At 43.9% G+C, this 19,470-nt stretch overlaps 1 protein-coding gene across 1 annotated transcript in view; it reads right to left on the reverse strand.

Moving 5' to 3' along the window:
- AFF1 (ALF transcription elongation factor 1) overlaps positions 1–19,470 on the reverse strand; it is a 236,826-nt gene that overhangs the window by 46,257 nt on the left and 171,099 nt on the right. Inside the window, 3 exon segments of the mRNA XM_027769864.1 lie at positions 10,814–10,865; positions 14,437–14,473; positions 15,765–15,851. Of these exon segments, the coding sequence (XP_027625665.1) occupies positions 10,814–10,865; positions 14,437–14,473; positions 15,765–15,851 (176 nt within the window).

Consider the following 19,470-nt stretch of genomic DNA (forward strand, 5'->3'; position numbering starts at 1 on the left):
GGAATCGAAGTTCCAGAACCATCCACAGTAGGAATTCAGTTTAAAATGAAATAATAAGGCCAGCCTGTGGTGTGATGGTTAAGGCAGCTGGATCCCACATGGCAAACTGTACAGTTCAAGTCCTGACTCCGTGGCTTGAGAAATTGCCCAGATTGCAACATGACCATGCCCCAGAGGGGAAGAGGGAGTAGAGGTGCCCAGAGTTGGGGGTGTGTCAAGGGAAGGATGCTTTCTCACTTTCTCTTTCACCTCCCTCTGTCTCTTTCCAGCGAGCACACACACCCATAAGCTTTTTTCTTTTTAAAAAAAGAAATACCTATTCTTGGCACCTGCAGATGGTGTAATGGTTACGTCACTGAACTCCATGAAGTCCATCACAGTTTGAGTCCCAGACTCAGTAGCTTGAAACTCATGCCTAGCACGTGTGCGTGCATGCCCAAAATCTCAAGAGGAGAATAGAGGACAAGGGATTGTGGCATGGCCATCCACCTGGGGGGTGATTTCTTTCCGTCTCCCTGGTGAATGTACAGGCCCTAAAGCAAAAATCTCTCTTAAAAAAGAAAGGAAGGAAGGAAGAAAGGAAGGACAGATGGATGGACAGATGAACTATCCTGCTGGAATAAAATGAATACTTTTCCTTTGTGAAAACAGATTAACTTTAAACCTTTAACTAGTCAGATCCATCTCCAAACTCTAAGGCAAGGCAGTTATTTCAAACACACAGCACCATGCAGCCTACTCTGACACTGTTCAAAAGAAGCCAAATTGCTCAGGTAAAATGAACTCTTTGAACAGCCACGCAGGGTTAACCACATTTTACATTAGTAGGTTGGTTAAACTCTTTACTTAAAGGTACAAACAACCCTCAAAACCCTTTGTACAAATGCGTTCTTCTAGCAGCTGTCGTATCAAAGGTTTAGGAGCCACATACAGGTCCTGGCAGGTGTGCTTCGGTGAGTCAGTCCAACCGTTGCCATGGGAAGATACATAAAGACAAGCCTTTATTTCTTTCCCACTTTAGTACTGAGGTAGCCCAAAGCGTTCACTGCCAGTCTTCAGCAGCATCTCAATTCAGTCCACAAGATGACTGACATAAACTTGTTATACAATCTCACAAACTGGAAATGGATTTGGGAACAGAAAGGGCAATGAAGTTCAGAACAGGAGAAAGGCTGATCTCCAAAGTAGACCCATTATTCCTCAGCTGTTAAATCTAAGCTTTGGTTCCTTTCTCACATCCGACAGAAACGAGGAGCACAGATGCCTTTAAGAGATGACAGGAGATTATGATGACAAATTATGAAGAGGGCTCCACGTACAATACAGGGAAAAAAAGAAAAAGCAGATCTTGATCTTAGGCAGCCGTAATACATTAGGGGGGACTCCCCAAAGGGCAGCCACTATTAGAAGACAGAAACCAAATTTACAGAGAGACTGTCTACAGAAGAACAGGAGCTTACAAAACAGAGGGGAGACCTCTTGACTTACTGTAACAAATGAGCTGACTGGCTGACAAGGTGAAAACTGTCACCAGAAGCATTTAAGATTATTTAAATGCCACAGAGAAAGTGAAGATTATTTGAAGTCAAACATGGAAATGAGGACAATCACAAGAGTATAAATGAAGGAAAATCTGAAGTTAGATCAGAAAGATTAAATTACTAAGTATGACAAATAGGATACCAGTGTGAAAGTGACACAATTCTAACTAGAACCAAAATCTAGAAACATCATTACTTCAAATCATGTCTACTGGGACCAGCAGGTGGCACAATGGTTACATCACTGGACTCCCATGGAGTTGACCACGGTTCAAGTCCTGGACCCAGAAGCTTAAAACACACCAGGCGTGTTTGCATGCGTGCCCAAAATCCCAAGAGAAGGGATTGCAGCATGGCCACCCCTCCCCCAGGGGTGATTTCTCACTTTCTGTCTCACTTTCTCTTTCTCTCTGGTGAGTACACACACCCTAAAGCAAAAATCTCTCTAAAAATAATAAACTAACAACAACAACAACAACAAAATTGTGTCTACAAATTAATTGTAACTAGCCTAGAGCTGGTACTAAGTTTAAAACGTGTCCTTCCACATTCATTCTGAGCACGCGCCTGTGCCAGGTGAAGCCCTAGATCCTGTGGTTAGAAGTCTGAACAGGGGAAAACAAAGAACAAAACAGCAACAGCAACGACAAAAAACCCTGCTCCTGCGGCTCTTCCAGTCTAGAGCAGGGAGATAAACTACACAGTGTCTCAGCCGGGACAGAGCACACCAAGGGAGAAAAAGGATGAAAGAGAAAGTACGTGCTTTTACAGAGCATAGTCAGGGAAGACTGTACTGTTAAGAGAACAGCCAAGGAAAACAGTGATAGAAGGGAGGACACCTTGGGGCCAGCTGGTGGCATGGTGGATAAGGAGCTGGACTTCCACACTGCCAACCACGGTTCAAATCTTGGACCAAGTGACTTGAAAGTTATGGCAAGCCCATGTGCATACATGCCCGAAATTCCTAGGGGAAGATAGAGAAGGGACTGCACTGGGGACATTTCCCTTTGTGTGTGTGTGTGGGGGGGGTGATTCTGACTTTCTCTCTCTCTGTCTTCTCTGGCAAGCACTTGCCCACTATGGCAAAAATCTAAATTAATTAATTAATTATTGATTTTTAATAGAATAAAAAGGAGGGAGGTTGCAATGGAAGTACTGCAGGAATTCATTAGGGCCTAGAGAATAGCAAGGAGGGCAAGGTGTCCAGAATAGAAAGTGAACCGCACGGGGGAGAGGGGTGACAGGGAAATGACAGGGTGTGTTGTGGAAGGTCATGGAGGCCTTTAAAGGAGGAGGGGACCATGTACACAAACATTCTTGTGGGAGTGGATCAAATCTTGTTGGTTTAATAGCCCAACATCCCAGGCAGGGTGAAATGCGCAAACTATTCTTAAGACAAATGGATTCTTTTTTTGTTGTTGTTTTTTAAGAATTATTTTATCTGTCTTTATTTATACATTTGTTTATTTATTTCAGTTTGAGCAGAGAGGGGGAGGGAGAGAGAGAGAGAAAGTGAGAAAGCAAGTTGCCAAGTCTGGGACTTGAACTGTGGTCAGCCATGTGGGAGTCCAGTGCCCTTAACCACCACACCACCTGCTGGCCCCGAGAAATGGATTCTTAAGAGAGGACTAAAACATACCTTAATCGATCTTTTGAACCATGTTTAAATTAGTCTGGGACAACTTACTACAGTAAATTAGCAGGTATGATTTAAAATGAGGCTAAAAGGCCACCCCTAAAACCAGACTTTGTGTATGCGAATGAACTCCTTCCAAGTATTCACATCCCAAAGAATTACTCCTTGATGTTTCTGAAGGCCTTCAGAGCTTGTCACATAACCAACTCACCAAGTCCTTTTAAAGACAACAAGTAGGCAGGCCTGTGTCTCACCATTCAGGCTACAGAACAAATGCCACCTCCTCTGAGCACCCTTTCCTCAGGCACCACCCAAAAAGCTCCATCCCAACAGGGTCACTCTCACAAACCTGTTCCTCACAGGCAACTTGTGCAGAGCTACACAAAGCACCAAGCAGGACTCTGGCCTACTGACTGCACTTTCCCGGAGGAGCTAAAGCAGCACCAGTCACACAGCCTATGTTCAGAACTACGCGCTGAACGGATAGACAGCTGCAGGCGATTATGGGAAACGTCTTCAACCTGGCGTCAAGCCCAGAGAATAATATTTATATCATAATATGTATAAGTATGTATCATACTTACTTTTATTTGGGTAAAAAGCATGTTAAAAGAACGATGACAATGATTTCTCTCTTTTTTATTATTGCCAGAGGGTGCATGTGCTCACCAGAGAGAGAGGGGGGAAGAAAGCGCACTTCAAGGGGGTGTGGTCATGCTGCAATCCCACCTCCTCGATTTCTCCATCCTGCTGGGATTTGGGCACACATGCACATGTGCCCAAAGTGGTTTTTCTTTTTTTGCCCAAAATGTTTTTTTTTTTTTTTTTTTTTTTTTTTTCAGGAGTCGGCCAGGTGGGATTCAGTTTCTTTAACCACTAGGCCACAGTGTCAGCCCAAGAATAATTTTTCTTTTGCACAACAAAAACTAAAACTCATTTACTGAACACTTCCTATCACATACAAGGCACTTGGCAACTTTTTTCTTCCTGTTCATTCTACTTGACCATCGAGTGTGGTAGGATATACTGGGTTGTCAGAAAAGGTATGACTATTTTTCTAGGCAAAATGCATCATGACTTTTCCAACAACCCAATCTTATCCTAAAGGGGAGCTCCCGACGTATTTCAAGCAATGCCTGCCTTATTCAAGTAAGTGAGGTCCATGGTGAAGAGTTAGAAAAGTACAAACCTCTAACACTTTTAAAAGTGTTTTTTTAATTATTTAAAATCTGCTTTATTACATCACGCCATCAGAATATCCCTTTAATTGCCATTTCCAGCATGAACTTGAATACAAAGCTGAGTTAAAGACTGTCCTGTGAGAGATCTCGGAACACTGTCTACTGCGGCTAGAATATATACTAATCCAAAAATGAAATTGACTATTCCAAGAGTCAGTGATTCTATCAGAACCTAGAACTGTAGTACTGCATCAGTGTAGACGAATAAAGGAGGTCATTGAATGCTAGGAGTTCCTTTATTTTCTAAATATTAGTTTCCTATGTCCTAAGGACTATTTCTGAACCAAGCAGATTTTCAAACATTGCACAGAATGGTTCTATTTTTTTGCTTTCACTTAAGAAATTCTTCAATACCCAATCTTACAAATTCACGTTTCTCCTTAACATGGCTAACATTAAACAACTTTAAAAAAGAGAGAGCCATAGTTCTTATTCTCTTTTGCTTTCTCTCTCTTCCTTTCTGACTGAAAATAAAAAAATACTTCCTTCTACATCTATCTATTTCCTAAAATAAGTATGTACATATATAATTCTGGATTTTCAATCACTTGATCATTGGGAGTGAAAATAAAGCTGGCAATGCCATGTATAGAGTACTGAGAATTGTTATTAAGAAGAATGTTCTAGGGGCCAGCAGGTGGTATGGTGGTTAAGGGCACTGGACTCCCACATGGCTGACCACAGTTCAAGTCCCAGACCTGGTGACTTACAGAATCTGCTAGGCACATGTACCTGTGTGCCCAGAGTCACAGGAGGAGAATGGAAGAGAGGGGACTGTGGCATGTCCATGCCCTGGAGGTGATTTTTCACTTTCCCTCTCACTGTCTCTGTCAAGCACACGCTCTTTTTTTTTTTTTTTAAAAGAATTAATTAATTATTATTATTATTTTTTTCCAATTTGATCAATCAGAGAGACAGAGAGGGAAAGTGAGAGAACAAGCCACCAGGTCCAGGACTTGAACCACGGTTGGCCATGTGAGAGTCCAGTGCCTTAACCACCATGCCACCTGCTGGCCCCGTTAGCTGTTTTCAGAAGCCCTGAAGAACTGTGAGTAACATGCAGATATGACCTTAGTGACAATTAATGCATAAGCCTTATACATGAGGGTGATTTCTACTACTTCATCTATAATATTTATCAGCAAATAGCACTTTAAAAGAAAAGTGAAATAAAAGATCCAGGTAAAACACCTTCAAATATTGGGTTGTCAGAAAAGTCATGATGCATTTTTGCATAGAAAACCAGAAAAGTATGCCATGAGTTTTCATATGACCCATTAGAATGAACCCACTTTTTAAAACAAGACAAAAAATTAATTTTCTTAGGCTAAGTATAACTTCACCGGCTCAAGTAAAGCATGTCTTCAGACTTAATTCTAGGATATTTTGGTGGACATATGTGCCCTGACATGGTTTTACATTACAATAAACAGACAGAATGGGCCTTAGTTCTTTATCAAGATATTAAAAATAATAATAATAATGTTTGGAGTCAAAGCTAAAAACTCAGCTTTAGTTAAAATGTGGTATTGGGACCAGCAGTTGGTATAATGGCTATGTTGCTGGACTTCCATGTAGTTGACCGTGGTTCGAGTTCCAGACCTGGTAGCTTAAACTTATGCTGGGCGCATGTGTGTGCATACCTAAGATCCTGAGAGGAGTATGGAGGAGAAGGGATTGCAGCATGGCCATCCCCCCTGGGGAGTGATTTCTCACTTTCTGTCTCTCTGTCTTTCTGGTGAGTGCATGTGCCCTGTAGCAAAAAAACTCTCAAAAATAAATAAAGTAAAATGTGATATTGGACTCACTCCAGCCCTTTTTCGGTTTGCACCATTTCTTCCTGTACTAACTCCAGGGACAAGCCTAATCCCAGCCTTCACATCCAGGTATTTCCCGTATTTCAAAGGAACTTTCCATGGTAGTAATAAAATTTGCAGTAATGGCTACTTTCTTTCTCTCCTTCTAAGCAAATGTTAGTGATTTCTGAAGCAAAGCCAAGAACCATAAAGGAGGACACCTTTTCATAAGAATTTAGCCAGTTAGGGGACAAAGAGAGAAGGAAGTTAGCAATGATAACACATACAGACTGCTTTACAGTTTATAAAATATTAACACACTGGGGCTAACAGGTGGCACGGCGGTTAAGGTGTTGGACTCCCACATGACTAATCATGATTCGAGTCCCAAACCTGGCAGCTTAAAAATCATGTAGGCGCATGTGCATGCATACCCAAAATCCCAAGAAGAAAATGAAGGAAAAGGGATGAGGCACAGACATTCTCCCTGGGTGGGTATTTCTTATTTTCCCTCTCTCTGTCTCTGTCTCTCTCTGGCAAGCACACACACTCTAAGGTAAAAACCCTTAAAAAATAAATAAATAAAATAGTAACACATTATCCATTTTGAGAAGTTGACACACACAGTAACTGAACCTGGTTGCATAGAAAGAGAGCAGTCTACATGTATGTAAAAGACAAAGCAACTACACAGAAAAAGGAAAAATAAAAATACCATGTACTTTGCCCTGAGAACTCAACAGAACTAAGCTTTGGAAAGGAAGAAGATTCCCAAACCAAGAGCCTTTAAACAAATATACCCTCTCCTAGCAGCGAACAGCACTAACATCCTGGCTAATCAGTTACCTGCAGACTTTTATTTGAGTCCTGACTAGAGCTTAAACTACAGAGATTAAGGGGAGTGGACTCAGCATGCGTTCCTCTCACACCGGTACCCTTCTCCCACCTTGCTCTCCCTCACCTCCGACTGGTCAGAGCTAAGGTAACACAGACAGGTCAGCTTATTCCTCACTGCAGGGCCCCTCCTTCCTTCCTTCCCTATATGCTACCCCCACTTTTCTAAGGATTCTGAAGTACTGGTACCCCTAGATTGATTTTTTTTTTTTTGAGACAGATTTTTTGCTGTAGGGCGTGCGCTCACCAGAAAGACAGAAAGTGAGAAACCACCCCCAGGGGGGATGGCCACGCAAACCCTTCTCCTTCACCCTCCTCCCAGGATCTTGGGCACACACACACACACATGTCTGGCATGAGTTTAACCCACTGGGCCTGGGACTCGAACCTCAGTTGACTACATGGGAGTCATAATGACATAGCCATTACACCATCTGCTGGTCCCTCTAGATAATTTTTTTAAAACCAAGTATAAATGATCCTGTGACTGACGATTTTTTCTGACATTTGAAGTGCATTAGACGATCTCCCTGGCCTACTGTGTGCCAGACTAGCTGCAGTGTCAAAGAATCCCAGCTAATGAGCTGTGAGTGCCGAGAGACGGGCCATACTAAACCTATAACAATGACTGCACTTTACAAATCAGTTGGGAGGGGACATGGCAGTGGCCCAATGCTCCGTGAGGCTGAGGCCATAGAGAAAGGTCCTGGGATCATGGCCAGAGGTCCCCAGTGCACACTGGGCACGTACATGCGTGCCAGCTGATCCAGGCTGGCTGAGATTGGGGGGGTGGGGGAATCACAGGACGATGACCTTTTAGGGTGTGCCTGTCTCTCCACTTCCCTTCCTCTCTCACAGAAGAGATGAACTTACCAAAAAAGGGGAAGGATACCACTTTGGACCAATCTCCATTAAAAATAAGTTCATAAAAGTGATGCCTTTGGGGTCAGCAGGTGGTATGGTAGTTAAGGCACTGGACTCCCACATGGCTGACCACAGTTCAAGTTCTGGATCTGGCAGCTTGAAGATCATGCTGGGTACATGTGCACACATGCCCAAAATCCCGAGAGAAGAATGGAAGAGAAGGAACTGCAGTGTGGCCATCCCCACTGGTGGTAGTGGGGAGTGATTTCTCACTCTTCGTCTGTCTCTGTCTCTCTGCATCTTTCTCTGGCAAGTGCATGTGCCCTATGGCAAAAATTTAAAAAAAAAAAAGAGAGAGAGAGAGAGAGAGAGAGAGAGGGGGGTGCCTTTTCCCCAGAGGTGCTTTTCATTTTGGCGCTTATCAATACCACCAGCCCCCACAACTGCCAAGTCCACACAACTCTCATTATCTACCCAGCCTTGATAGGGACTTCTTACGTTACTCTTCTCATTCCTCCTCATCCTCTACGTTACACCTTCACTCCTTCCCTCAGTCTATTAGGGTTATCACAAATATTCTTTCCCGGATAATCTGTCACACAGTTAACGGTTCTTATAAAGAAAACACTCTGTGTCACGTATTAGCGCAAGAAGCCAGTGTCCCTGCCATCCACCTTTCGGCGTTTCTGGCTTCAGCGGTACGAGCACTGTGAACAGAACTGGCCGCTTCACCGAGGAGCCACGTCTTCACAGGAACCAAGTCTCTAGCCACCCTAAAAGCTGATGGAGACTGCAGTGGAGGGAGAGCGACTTTTGCCTGCTCGGTCTGAGCTGCTTCTCAGACATTCTTCCTTCACCCACAGGCCCAGGGCAGTGACTCCACTTAGTTTGCGCCTGGGAGAGCTCCTGCCCTCTGTTCTCACAGCCAGGTGGGAGGCCAGGGCTTCCATTCCCTCTTCCTGGCTGCCCCAAAGACAACAGCCAGGGCCTTGTATGGTCCACAGGGCTGGCCTAGCACACTGTACAAGGAATGCTTGTACACTAGGGGGTAACCCTATGGGGAAGGTCGCAGAGCTCACATGGGATTCTTAGCATTGTGGGCCTTGGAGCTGTAAGTGTCTGTTCCCTACCAGCAACCAACTTGTTTAGGAAACCTCCTCCTTTCTTAAGGGTAGCTATGCCAGTGATTCAAGAGTCTTAGGATTCAGGAGTCAGTAAAACTTCTAAAAAGAAAACAAACACAAGTAAAAAGAAAAAGGAAAGGTAATAACTGACATAGGATTACATTTTTCATTCTGGCAAAAGACACTAAAAAACAAAAGCGTGCGCCACAGGGTGACACGGTGGTTAAGGTGGTTGCATCCCACAAGGTCAACTGGCAGTTCAAGTCCCAGAAGCTTGAGAATCACGCTGGGCACATGTGCAAATATGTCCAAAATTTCAAGAGGAGAATGGAAGAGAATGAACTGTGGTATAGCCATCCCCCTGCACCAGTGAGCACAAACATCCTACAGCAAAAACAAAACAAAACAAAACAAAACAAAACCCCTCACCTACCAATACCACAAATAAGATATTCTTATCATACATTAAAAAATGCATCCTTCCACTTAAATAATAATCCATTCTTCAAACTGTAATAAACATATCTTTTTTAAAAAAACAAAACTTGGGACCAGCAGTTGGCATAGTGGCTATGTCACTAGACTCCCATGTAGTCAACTGCGGTTCGAGTCCTGGACCCAGTGGCTTAAACTCACGTCGGGCATGTGTGCATGAGTGCACAAGGTCCCCAAGAGGAGAATGGATTGCAGTTTGGCCATCCCCCCGTGGGGTGATTTCTCGCTTTCCGTCTCTCTGTCTCTCTCTCTCTTTCTGGCAAGCGCATGCACCCTATAGCAAACCAAAACAAAACAAAACAAACTCTCCAAAAAAACCCAATAAAATGTAAAAATCCCTCACTGTAGTGTTCTTTATTTTCTCATTTCACTATGGTGAAATGAAAACAGATTGCAACATGGAACTAGCATTTGGGAACAATGACTTAACCAGTCCCACAGTCAGTCATGGTGAGAAGATAAAAGTAACCTTTTCAGCTCAACTATTCAGTTTAAAGTAATCCACAGCAATCCCCATCTTCCAAAATCCATGAATCACATATCGTGCCTGTATCTACAAGAGAGCTGGAGCTTGAACTCAGACATGAGCACAGCAGAGTGACAATGACCGATTAGATCCTGACAGAGAGGAAGACCTCCCCGCTTGGGCCCGAAAACCAGTTCAGGTTGTGCACAGTAAAGACATAACGGCAATACGATCAGGAAGTCACAACTTGGGCCAAAATGCCGATTTAACCTTCTTTAATATGCAGCCTAAAATGTTCTAAAAACCCAGAATATATCTGGACTTACTTGGCCTTAATAAAGAACAGCTGGGCAATAGGACTAGCTCCTTATTAGTAAAACTAGGCCAAAAAAGTGGCAGAAAATCTTAAATTGTGCACATCCCCTCCCCCCCCACTTGTTTCCAAAAGCTAAAGCTCTTTAGGACTGAAATGTTAAAAACCAAAGCCTTCTATTTTCCACAGTTAATATGTAAATGATAGCTTAAAAACCTTCCTTTCGGAAAGCCTCTTAGCAAACCCTCCTGTGGTATATAAATAAATCTTCCATAGGATAACTCCGTCCAGGGATGAACATGGGTCCATTTGTTTCCTTCACAACGCTGCAGTATTTTATGAATGTCATTACTTGAAAGCAGGAAAGATGAAATGCTAAGCAATAGATTGATTTACAGTGCCATATTATAAACTTTATTAATAAAAGGAAGCATTTGACTTACGAGGTTCCTTGCTGAGGGTGAGGGTGGGTTTTTGCGGCTGTATCATAGTGTTCTGTGGGGGGGAGGGAAAGATGGTCAGAGGAGCATAAGGACACACAATAGCCCCATCACCAGCACTAAGTTCTCTTTGACTTTTCCCACCTTTGACTTGAACACATAGTCCAGATTCTGTTGACCAGAGTGCTGAGCACATGGCACAATTTCCCCCCTGAAGTAACATCTGTGTGACTTTTAGGATAGCTAAGAATCAACTCTGTTTTGTCAGAGGGCACATGTGCTTGCCAGAGAGACAGAGAAAGGAAGAGGGAGAAAGCACCCTCTCCCATGGGAATGGTTAGGCCATCATCCCTTCTCTTCCATTTCTCCACCCTTTTGGAATCTGGGGCATACACACATGCTCCTGGCATGCAAACCCTGTGGTCAGCCATGTGGGATCTGACTCCCTTAACCACTAGGCTACAGAGCCAGTCCCAGAATCAACTCTTAACAGACCACAGACCCTTTGGAAAGCATTGCTAGCAGCATGCCCTACCACGCTGCCAGTAACTCTCACGTGCACTGGAGAGCCTTCCTGTCCTGGCTGCCAACGGATGGAGACTCCCACAGAAGGGCCATGACTCAGGGCAGTCCTCACCCCTCACCTAGATTGATTCCATGTATATATCAGTGATTTCCTGCCACGCCCCTTCACAATCTTGTTCTTGGCTGGCTGTGCTCTCCTTCCCAACTGTTCCTCCATGATTTGGTCCCTACCCTCCCTCCTCCTCCCACCCCCACAAAGTAATTCACTCAACAGCTCTTCTAGGCTGGGAGGTATCAATATAATTAAGGCATTCGGCCCTGTCCTTGGCGAGCTTACAGTTGATTAAAGGGCATGAAACAGGCCCACAAACATCTAGCACCAGGCACTATGAGAAAAGAACAAAGATCAATTGTGTGAATTAACTGTCCCGGGAATCCAGAGAATGGCCACTATGTTGGTAATGGGTGACCGAGGAAAGAAAATCAGAGAAGGAACCAAATGAACTGTGACACAGAAGCCAGGTAAGATTCTGACAGTGACAGCTGGCAGGGAAAGGAAGGTGAAGAAGGCCTCTGGGCCGAAGAGACAGAGTGAGCAAATGGGAATAAGTGGGAGGAGCTGGAACAGCCCAGGTTTGGGAAGGGTATGGCTGGGGTGCAGACTCTGTGGTGGACAGCACCGAAAGTCAGAGGGTAGATTTCAGGGAATTCCAAATGCTGGGATAGGAAGGTATGACTTTATCAATGATCTAAACAGGGACGTGACACAGAGACTCCTCGGGGAGATGAACTCAGAGGCGCTACCTGCTAACCTGAGAGGAGCAGGAATTGCTATGTGAAGAGGCCACTGTACTGTCTAGACATGAGGTAATGGGAACCTGAAACAGCTCAAGGTGGAAGGGGAACGTGGGTACCTTTTAAGCAGGGGTGACTGATACTTCTTGCAATGTCACTCGGAGACCCTCACATATTTGCAATGAACCGCTTTATCCTCACGGTGGCAGCAGCTCTTATATGACATTTTCACACTGCCTCCCCTTTCATCTAGAAAGCTAGGACCAGAACTACAAATTATGGGGGCCAAAATTCCTCTTCTATGCACAGGGACTCCCACACAGTCATCTTGACGGGCCTCAAGTTTCGCCAGCTCTGGTTATCCTTAGGGAGCCATGATTTGCAAACAAGGATATAAAAAGTGGGATATGCAAGCAAAATCCCTACCCATGCCCTGGCCCTGGGCCTTACCGCAGCCTCCAAAACCTCCATGCCAGTACCGTAAGGCGTTAGTGTTGAAAAAAGTTGCAGCTGCCAGCAGGGCATACTTTGAAAAACATAGGCCACTCTCTACTCTCCACAAAAAAAAAACAAAGTCTGTCCACACCCTATCACCCTCTTCATCCACCAAACTAAACCTCTCTTTCAGCCCATACAGGCTGCAGTCTCACAAAGATAAACACAATTTCCAGACCACCAGGGGACAAAAATAGAAGCAACAGAGTAGACCCTGCAGTGAGCAGATGGTGAGCCAAGACTTATGGGAGAGCCCTGCAGCCTCTGACACCTTCTCATCAGAGTCATGAGAAAGGGGCCCACACCCTCCCACAGGCCAAGGGGGTGATTCATTCCAGGCAAGAAAGTGATCACCAATTCATTTTCAACGATATTTTGCCACCAGGGGAAATCAAACAGCTGATCTTTCTAAACCAAGAGTTAGTGACCGTGCAAGCCGTGAGTAACCCAGTGGAAGACACATAATCTGTGTGCCTGGCAGCCCTGGCTGATGCAGAAGGGGATGTAAGAGCTACAGGGGCACACACACAGCAAGCCTGCCCACGGCTGAGGTGGATGGCCACGTGAGCCTACCCCACACCTACGACCTGAGTGTCATCTCTCTATCCTTGGGCTGGCTGCCAAGATGCTGAGAAAGACAATTTCCCAGTCTCCCCATGCAGCCATCCACTTCAGGGCATTTTACCTTGCTACTTATATAATACTGGCAACTCAGTCAGATTTATTTCTCTGCACTGGGGGGAAATTTACTTATGAGGGTTTTTTTTTTTTCCCCTAAGAACTTATTCAGTGTCTCTGGATTAGCAAACAGCAAACACTTTGTTAACACTTTGGGTTTTGTATGCTATATCTTGTAGAGTATAGCACAGTAATAAATGAGAGTAATCTTGCAGAGCAATAAAATGAATGGGTGTGGCTACATCTCAATGAAACTTTATGTACAAGAACTAGCTGCGGGGCAGACTGGACTCATGTCGTCGTTTGCCCATCTGTGTTCTTGTGGGAGGATATTCTGCTTCTCACTTGTCTAATCTACTGTCCTCTCTTCATATCTTTGATAGTCGCACCATGAACTAGTAAAGGGAAAATATTTAAGTGAGGGAAAAGAATGAGGTGGGGATACTCAAGGGCAGGGTCTCCTCCCCCAACATGCAGACACCCCATCATCTCCTCTGCCTTTGGCCTCTCCACCCTTTGAAGACTAACTTCCTAGCTGTGGCAATTGCCACACCCCACTGCCAGCTCTTTACCTATGTCTTACACCCCGTATTTTGATAAATTAAATGATTACAAATAGTGGGATGCAATGTATTAATGTGAGGGGTTACTGTTGAAGGGGAACGCTAGATCCAGTTAGCTTTGTTCGGTTTCCCTCTGTAGTTATAAGCCCTCGGAAGGGACAGGCAAAGATACAAAGAGGAGCTGAAGAAGCTGTGTGCTACATTCCTTATACGTTTTTAGTTTCATATTAAAAAAACATATATATAAGAATCACATCGAATATTCCCAATCTATTCTTGTATACAGTTCTTGGGTTACAATACCTTGAGAGTCACATTCCAGATCGTAATCATGTGTTAGTGATACCAAGTCATAGCTGTTCAACATTTACTAAAAGACCTTCATTAATTCTGCAACGATTTGCAATTCCCCCTAAGAACAGCTTTGCCTTAGCTCTCCTTTTCCTATCCTTTCAACACAGGAAGGCCTCCTCTCTGCTGGAACATTTTTTTACTACTGTTTTTACATTAACACAATAAAAACTATGCTTTGTTCTTCGATGCAATAAACAGTTTCAGATATTTACTTACTTTGGTTTGGGGTTGCAGAACTGATGTGCTGAGAATCCTAGAAAGAAAAAAATGAAAATTTCTACTTATTAACATATCAAGGTTTCTAACTCTAAGGGCAAACTATGGAGCTTCTCGTATTGAAAAGATAGTCTATGAAACTTTCAAATATATAGAAAATGAAAATAATAGTGTGGAGAATATCCACATTACTCACCACACAGATATTAAAATAAACATTTACTGTATAACCCTGAACACTGCCTCCATTTTTCTACTTAAACACGAATCTATCTTTTTTGATGCATAGTTTGCAAACACCGATGAACCTAATTTTTACATAAAACAACTTTTATTGCCTTGTTCTTTTCTAGAGGTTGTTTTCCCTTTTGTGCTGAGCAAAGGTATTTGTATGGGGAAGGCAGCAGGTGGCACGGGGGTTAAAGTGCTGGACTCCCACATGGCCCACTTCAGTTCAAGTCTCAGACCTGATGGCTTGGTTTCTCTCTCCCTCTCTCAGGTGAGTACACATGTCCTATAGCAAACTTAAAAAAAAATAATAATGAATTAATCTTAAACAGAAAGATATTTGTATGGAGTTTACTGCTTTATCTTTAAAGCTGGTAATAACAAATCACCTTAAGAAGGAAAAAAGCAAAAAGCAATCCTTAGAAAATAGGTGAAGTTTTTATCTTGTGGCAAATGGGGCTTGTGTAGCTATCACTTCTTTTGAAAATAGGATCATGGTTAGAAATAGCTATACCTCAGCGTGCGTGCATACCAGGCTAGAGGGAACTCAGATGTAGAGGTGCTATCTCGATATCCTGAAGGTTATCCAACAGCAAAAATCGAAAAAAGTGGAGAATGGAGGTGTTCCAATACACTATTTGCAAATACCGTAAAGGAAACATGGGCGCCATCGGTTCGTTCATCTGTTAAAACCAGCACTGGTGGATCCAACTGATCATGATAAACTTTAGGGAATTGCAGGCGGTATATGTTTAAGATACACACACATGAATTTATATTTTGAAATAGGAATCCCACAACCTATCTCCCTAAATTTCCTATCCCTCTGTTTTCCCATCCCTAAAATAAGGCCTCTCAGAGGAGACATTTTATTGGAAAGTACTACATGTTTCAAATCTAAGATATTCTTACTAACTTACGTGGGAGAATAAAGCATTTGGAAGCAGTATGTAACACTGTAGAAGATAAATTCATTAGGATTTTAACTTAATCTCCAAAGATTTCGACAAGTAGTACTTTATCAGTCAGGCTCACGGCAAGACCTCCATCTTCTCACCGAGGTGGTGCATACAGGGCCTGCTATACTTTCACCGAATTACCTTTGCAGGGAAGGGAAATTTGGATGGCTCAGCTGTACTAGGCGTGTGTATTGCTGTCAAAGGAGGAGGCCATGAATGGGTCATTTCCTGGAAAGAAATGTGGAAAGGGAAGAAATAAGTAAATTATAAATAGAACATGGTATTGCTACTTAGCATTGTGAATTGATGGTAAGTGAAAAGTTCAGTCTTAATAAAGCTATTTCATCTACTCATTTAAAAATTCCTCAAGGACTACATTCGAAAGCTGAAGACCTCTAATTTATAAAACTGAAAAAAGAAAATCAGTCTGCAGAAGAAAAACAAGAGTGTAGACGGAACGGATTCACACTCGGAATGCTGTGAAGCACACCAACCAGAGAGGAGTTGTCAGAGCGCGAGTAACTGAGTGCTGGAAAAGCAATCCCTAACTCAATGCTCTCTTTCTCCCTCAGCTTCTTTATTGCATTTCCTGGAATTATTTAAGTTCAAAGGAAGAACTTTCCTGTTTGACTTAAGCAAACAAGTAATTCAGGTCACTTGTTCCACTTGGGAGAGTTTTAATGGATTTGACCCCTCCCTGATATGCACTGTTAACGCGGAAGAACTTCTGTAGAGAAGCAGGACTTAAAGAGTTATCACGCCCTCCTCCATAGGAGATGAATAGTTTTTACCACTTTCTTCATTGACATCCAGATGTGTAAAATTTATAAGCTAGTACATTTTATCTTGACATGAAGTATTAGGTTGTCGGGAAAGTCATGATGCATTTTAACTTTCCCAGTGACTCGGTTATTTTCTCCTAAGCATAACTGTGAATTTTATTTTGCTTTGCTACAAAACTCGTGGAAAACGAATGTCAGATGAAAGGTGGGTCAAATCGCAAACACAAACACACACGCATTTTCTAAAAGGTTAAAATGGCATTGGAGATCATGAACTCCAGCCTCCACATTTTACAGATGAGAGGACTGAGATCCAAAATGACAGGGCTAAGGCCCCTCAAAGAAGCCAAAGACTGAGTAGAACAAAGGTTATAAACTCCTTTGTCTCCTCAGCCTAAAAGAGAGCAGTCCCGGGATCAGCAGTTGGTGTAATCACTATGTTGTTGGACTTCCATGTAGCTGACCACGGTTCGAGTCCCAGACCTGGAGGCTTAAACTCATGCCAGGTGCATATGTGTGCGTGCCCAAGATCCAGAGAGGAGAATGGAGGAGAAGGGATTGCGGCATGGCCTTCCTCCCTGGGGGGTTATTTCTCGCTTTCTGTCTCTCTGTCTGTCTTTGTCTGTTTTTCTGGCAAGTGCATGCACCCTGTAGCAAAAAACCTCTCCAGGGGAAAAAAAGAGAAAGAAAAGAAAAGAAAAGAAAAGAAAAGAAAAGAAAAGAAAAGAAAAGAAAAGAAAAGAAAAGAAAAGAAAAGAAAAGAGCAGTCTCTTCCAAAAGATCTGCCTGCCAAACTGGCTCAATGAAAGACAGGCAACTCCCTACCAGCAAGCTGGTGACCCCAAGTCACGCGGTGTTACCAGAGCGTGCATCACAGCACTTAGCTCTGCTCAAAGTGCTGGCCACTCCCTTCCACAGAAGTGCAGCGGATCCTTGCTGCAATGGGGGAGGGTGCTCTAGCGAGGGCTTCCTCTTCCAACCTCTGCACACATCTGCCCGCGCTTCCCCCACTATCCCTCTGTGGGTTGCTGTAGCCCCCAGAAAACACAGGCGTGACCTTGCACAAGGCGAGCAACCTAGGAGTGTGCTGGCTTTGAGTCATTTCTATTAACCGTGACACTGTGCCCTGGCCTGCTGACTGGTCATCTCCTTTGTTAAGGACACAACAGGAGTTCTGTGCTAACACCTACTGAGAACTCTGGAGCCAGAGACTCGGGCTGGCACCTTAACTCCGACCCTCACCAGTGGGCTCTGAACTTAGCCTCAGTTCTCGCGGCAAGGTGAACCAAGATACTCATTTCCCAAAGTGTTGGAAAGATAGTTTTCCTTCACTGCACAGATATGGTGCGCAGAAAGTGTGCACTCCATGAAACGCATTATAACTATTCATTAAAATCTAGTTTTAGGATACTTTCAACACTGCACTGAAAGAGCTCCTGCTGTTTATGTGACTACTGGACGGTGCCGTTCTAATGCCACAATATAAAAGCAGGTAATAATGCACTGAGAAGGCGTTCGAAAGCAGCACGCTTATGTTTTCCAAGACTTTCTTTAGAATCTGAATGGTACCTATGACCTTTAGTTACCAATTATTCCTAAACAATGTCCATTGTGCTCTCAACACCCGAGGCTGTTCCCAGCTATTAAATTAAGCAGTTGGAAAGTGCATAAATTCTTTCAGACCCTAAACAGTTCCCAGGTAGTCTGAAGGAATTTATATACTTCCCTAAATGCCTAACTTCTGAGAGGGACTTGGGCCTTCTGAGAACTGGGGCCGTTACTAAGGAGTCGAGGCTGTCCAGGAAGAATCCTGAGGCCATCATTGTGCTCCTTCCCTTCACAAGGACTTGCCAGGTGGACAGAAGTAAAACCCTTGAACCTGCCAGGGTCCAGACCTTCCAGGCCCCACAACTGTTGTCTCCACTCCTCTAACATGCCAGCCTGTTCTCACCGCGAGGCCTTCCCACCACCTCTACCCTCGGCCTGCTGCCGTTCTCTGGCCCGTTCCATCACTCATAGCCCCTGTCAGTGCGGACATCCTATTCCAGGTCTATCTTCCCCACCATGACCTCTGTGACAGCAAGGGCTCTGTCTCCTGCACGGTGGCATCCCAGTGCCCAGAACGTATCTGGAGGCTTAATAAATATTTGAATAAATAAACAAAGAGTGCTACCTCGCTGTACCAGCATTGCTGGAATGCTACATTAAGGTAACGACTACTAGGAGTGCATTAATTCCCCAAGAGGCTGTCTAGGCCATGCCACTGGAAATAGAAAACCTGTTTCTGTGACCAGCAGATGGTGAAATGGTTATTTCGTTGGATTCCCACGTACTCAACCACAGTTCGATTCCCAGTCCCGGTGGTTTAAAACTCATACCAGGCGTGCATGCCCAAAATCCTGAGAGAAGAATGCAGAGGACTGTGGCATCGCTATCACCCCTGGGAGTGATTTCTCGCTTTCTGTCTCTCTTTCTCTGTCTGTCTGACAAGCACACACATCCTATAATAAAAACCTCTCTTAAAAAATGAAACTTGTTCTACACACCCACCGAAGGCACACTGCCCTTTCTGGACCCAGTGTGCGACCATTTCCGGGTTGCTGGCAGCGTCCGTCTCCTCTCCTCCTACCCCATCAGCCTGTAGGAGTTACAAGCCACCACTTCCCCTTCATTAAAACACTTCCACCTTGAATACTGTCCCCAGAGAACCAATGGTATCTTCTATGATTGATTTTTTTTCCCTGTTAGGGAATTATTTACTACCTCTAAGGCCCATCAAAAAAGATTTGTGTTTGGATTCCTGGCAATATTAAAAAATTGCTGGTACGAGACAAGAACGGGAACCACAGGCAGAAGGAAGAACCTGGTCAGCAGAGGAAGAGCAGAACCGGCCCCTTGAGACCATCAACTAGGCCCAGGGCCTTCGCTTTACCAGTGACAAAGCCAAAGTGCTGGGAAAACATGCACCTAACTAAGGTCACAAAGGGAAGAGAGGGGAAGGAAAAAGACTCTCGATTCCAACAGCAAAAAGGCCCATGGCCTCTTGAGTCTTGGACATCTTTCTA

This window comes from Tupaia chinensis, unplaced genomic scaffold (assembly GCF_000334495.1).
Source record: "Tupaia chinensis unplaced genomic scaffold, TupChi_1.0 Scaffold000094_1, whole genome shotgun sequence".
Taxonomy (NCBI): domain Eukaryota; kingdom Metazoa; phylum Chordata; class Mammalia; order Scandentia; family Tupaiidae; genus Tupaia; species Tupaia belangeri.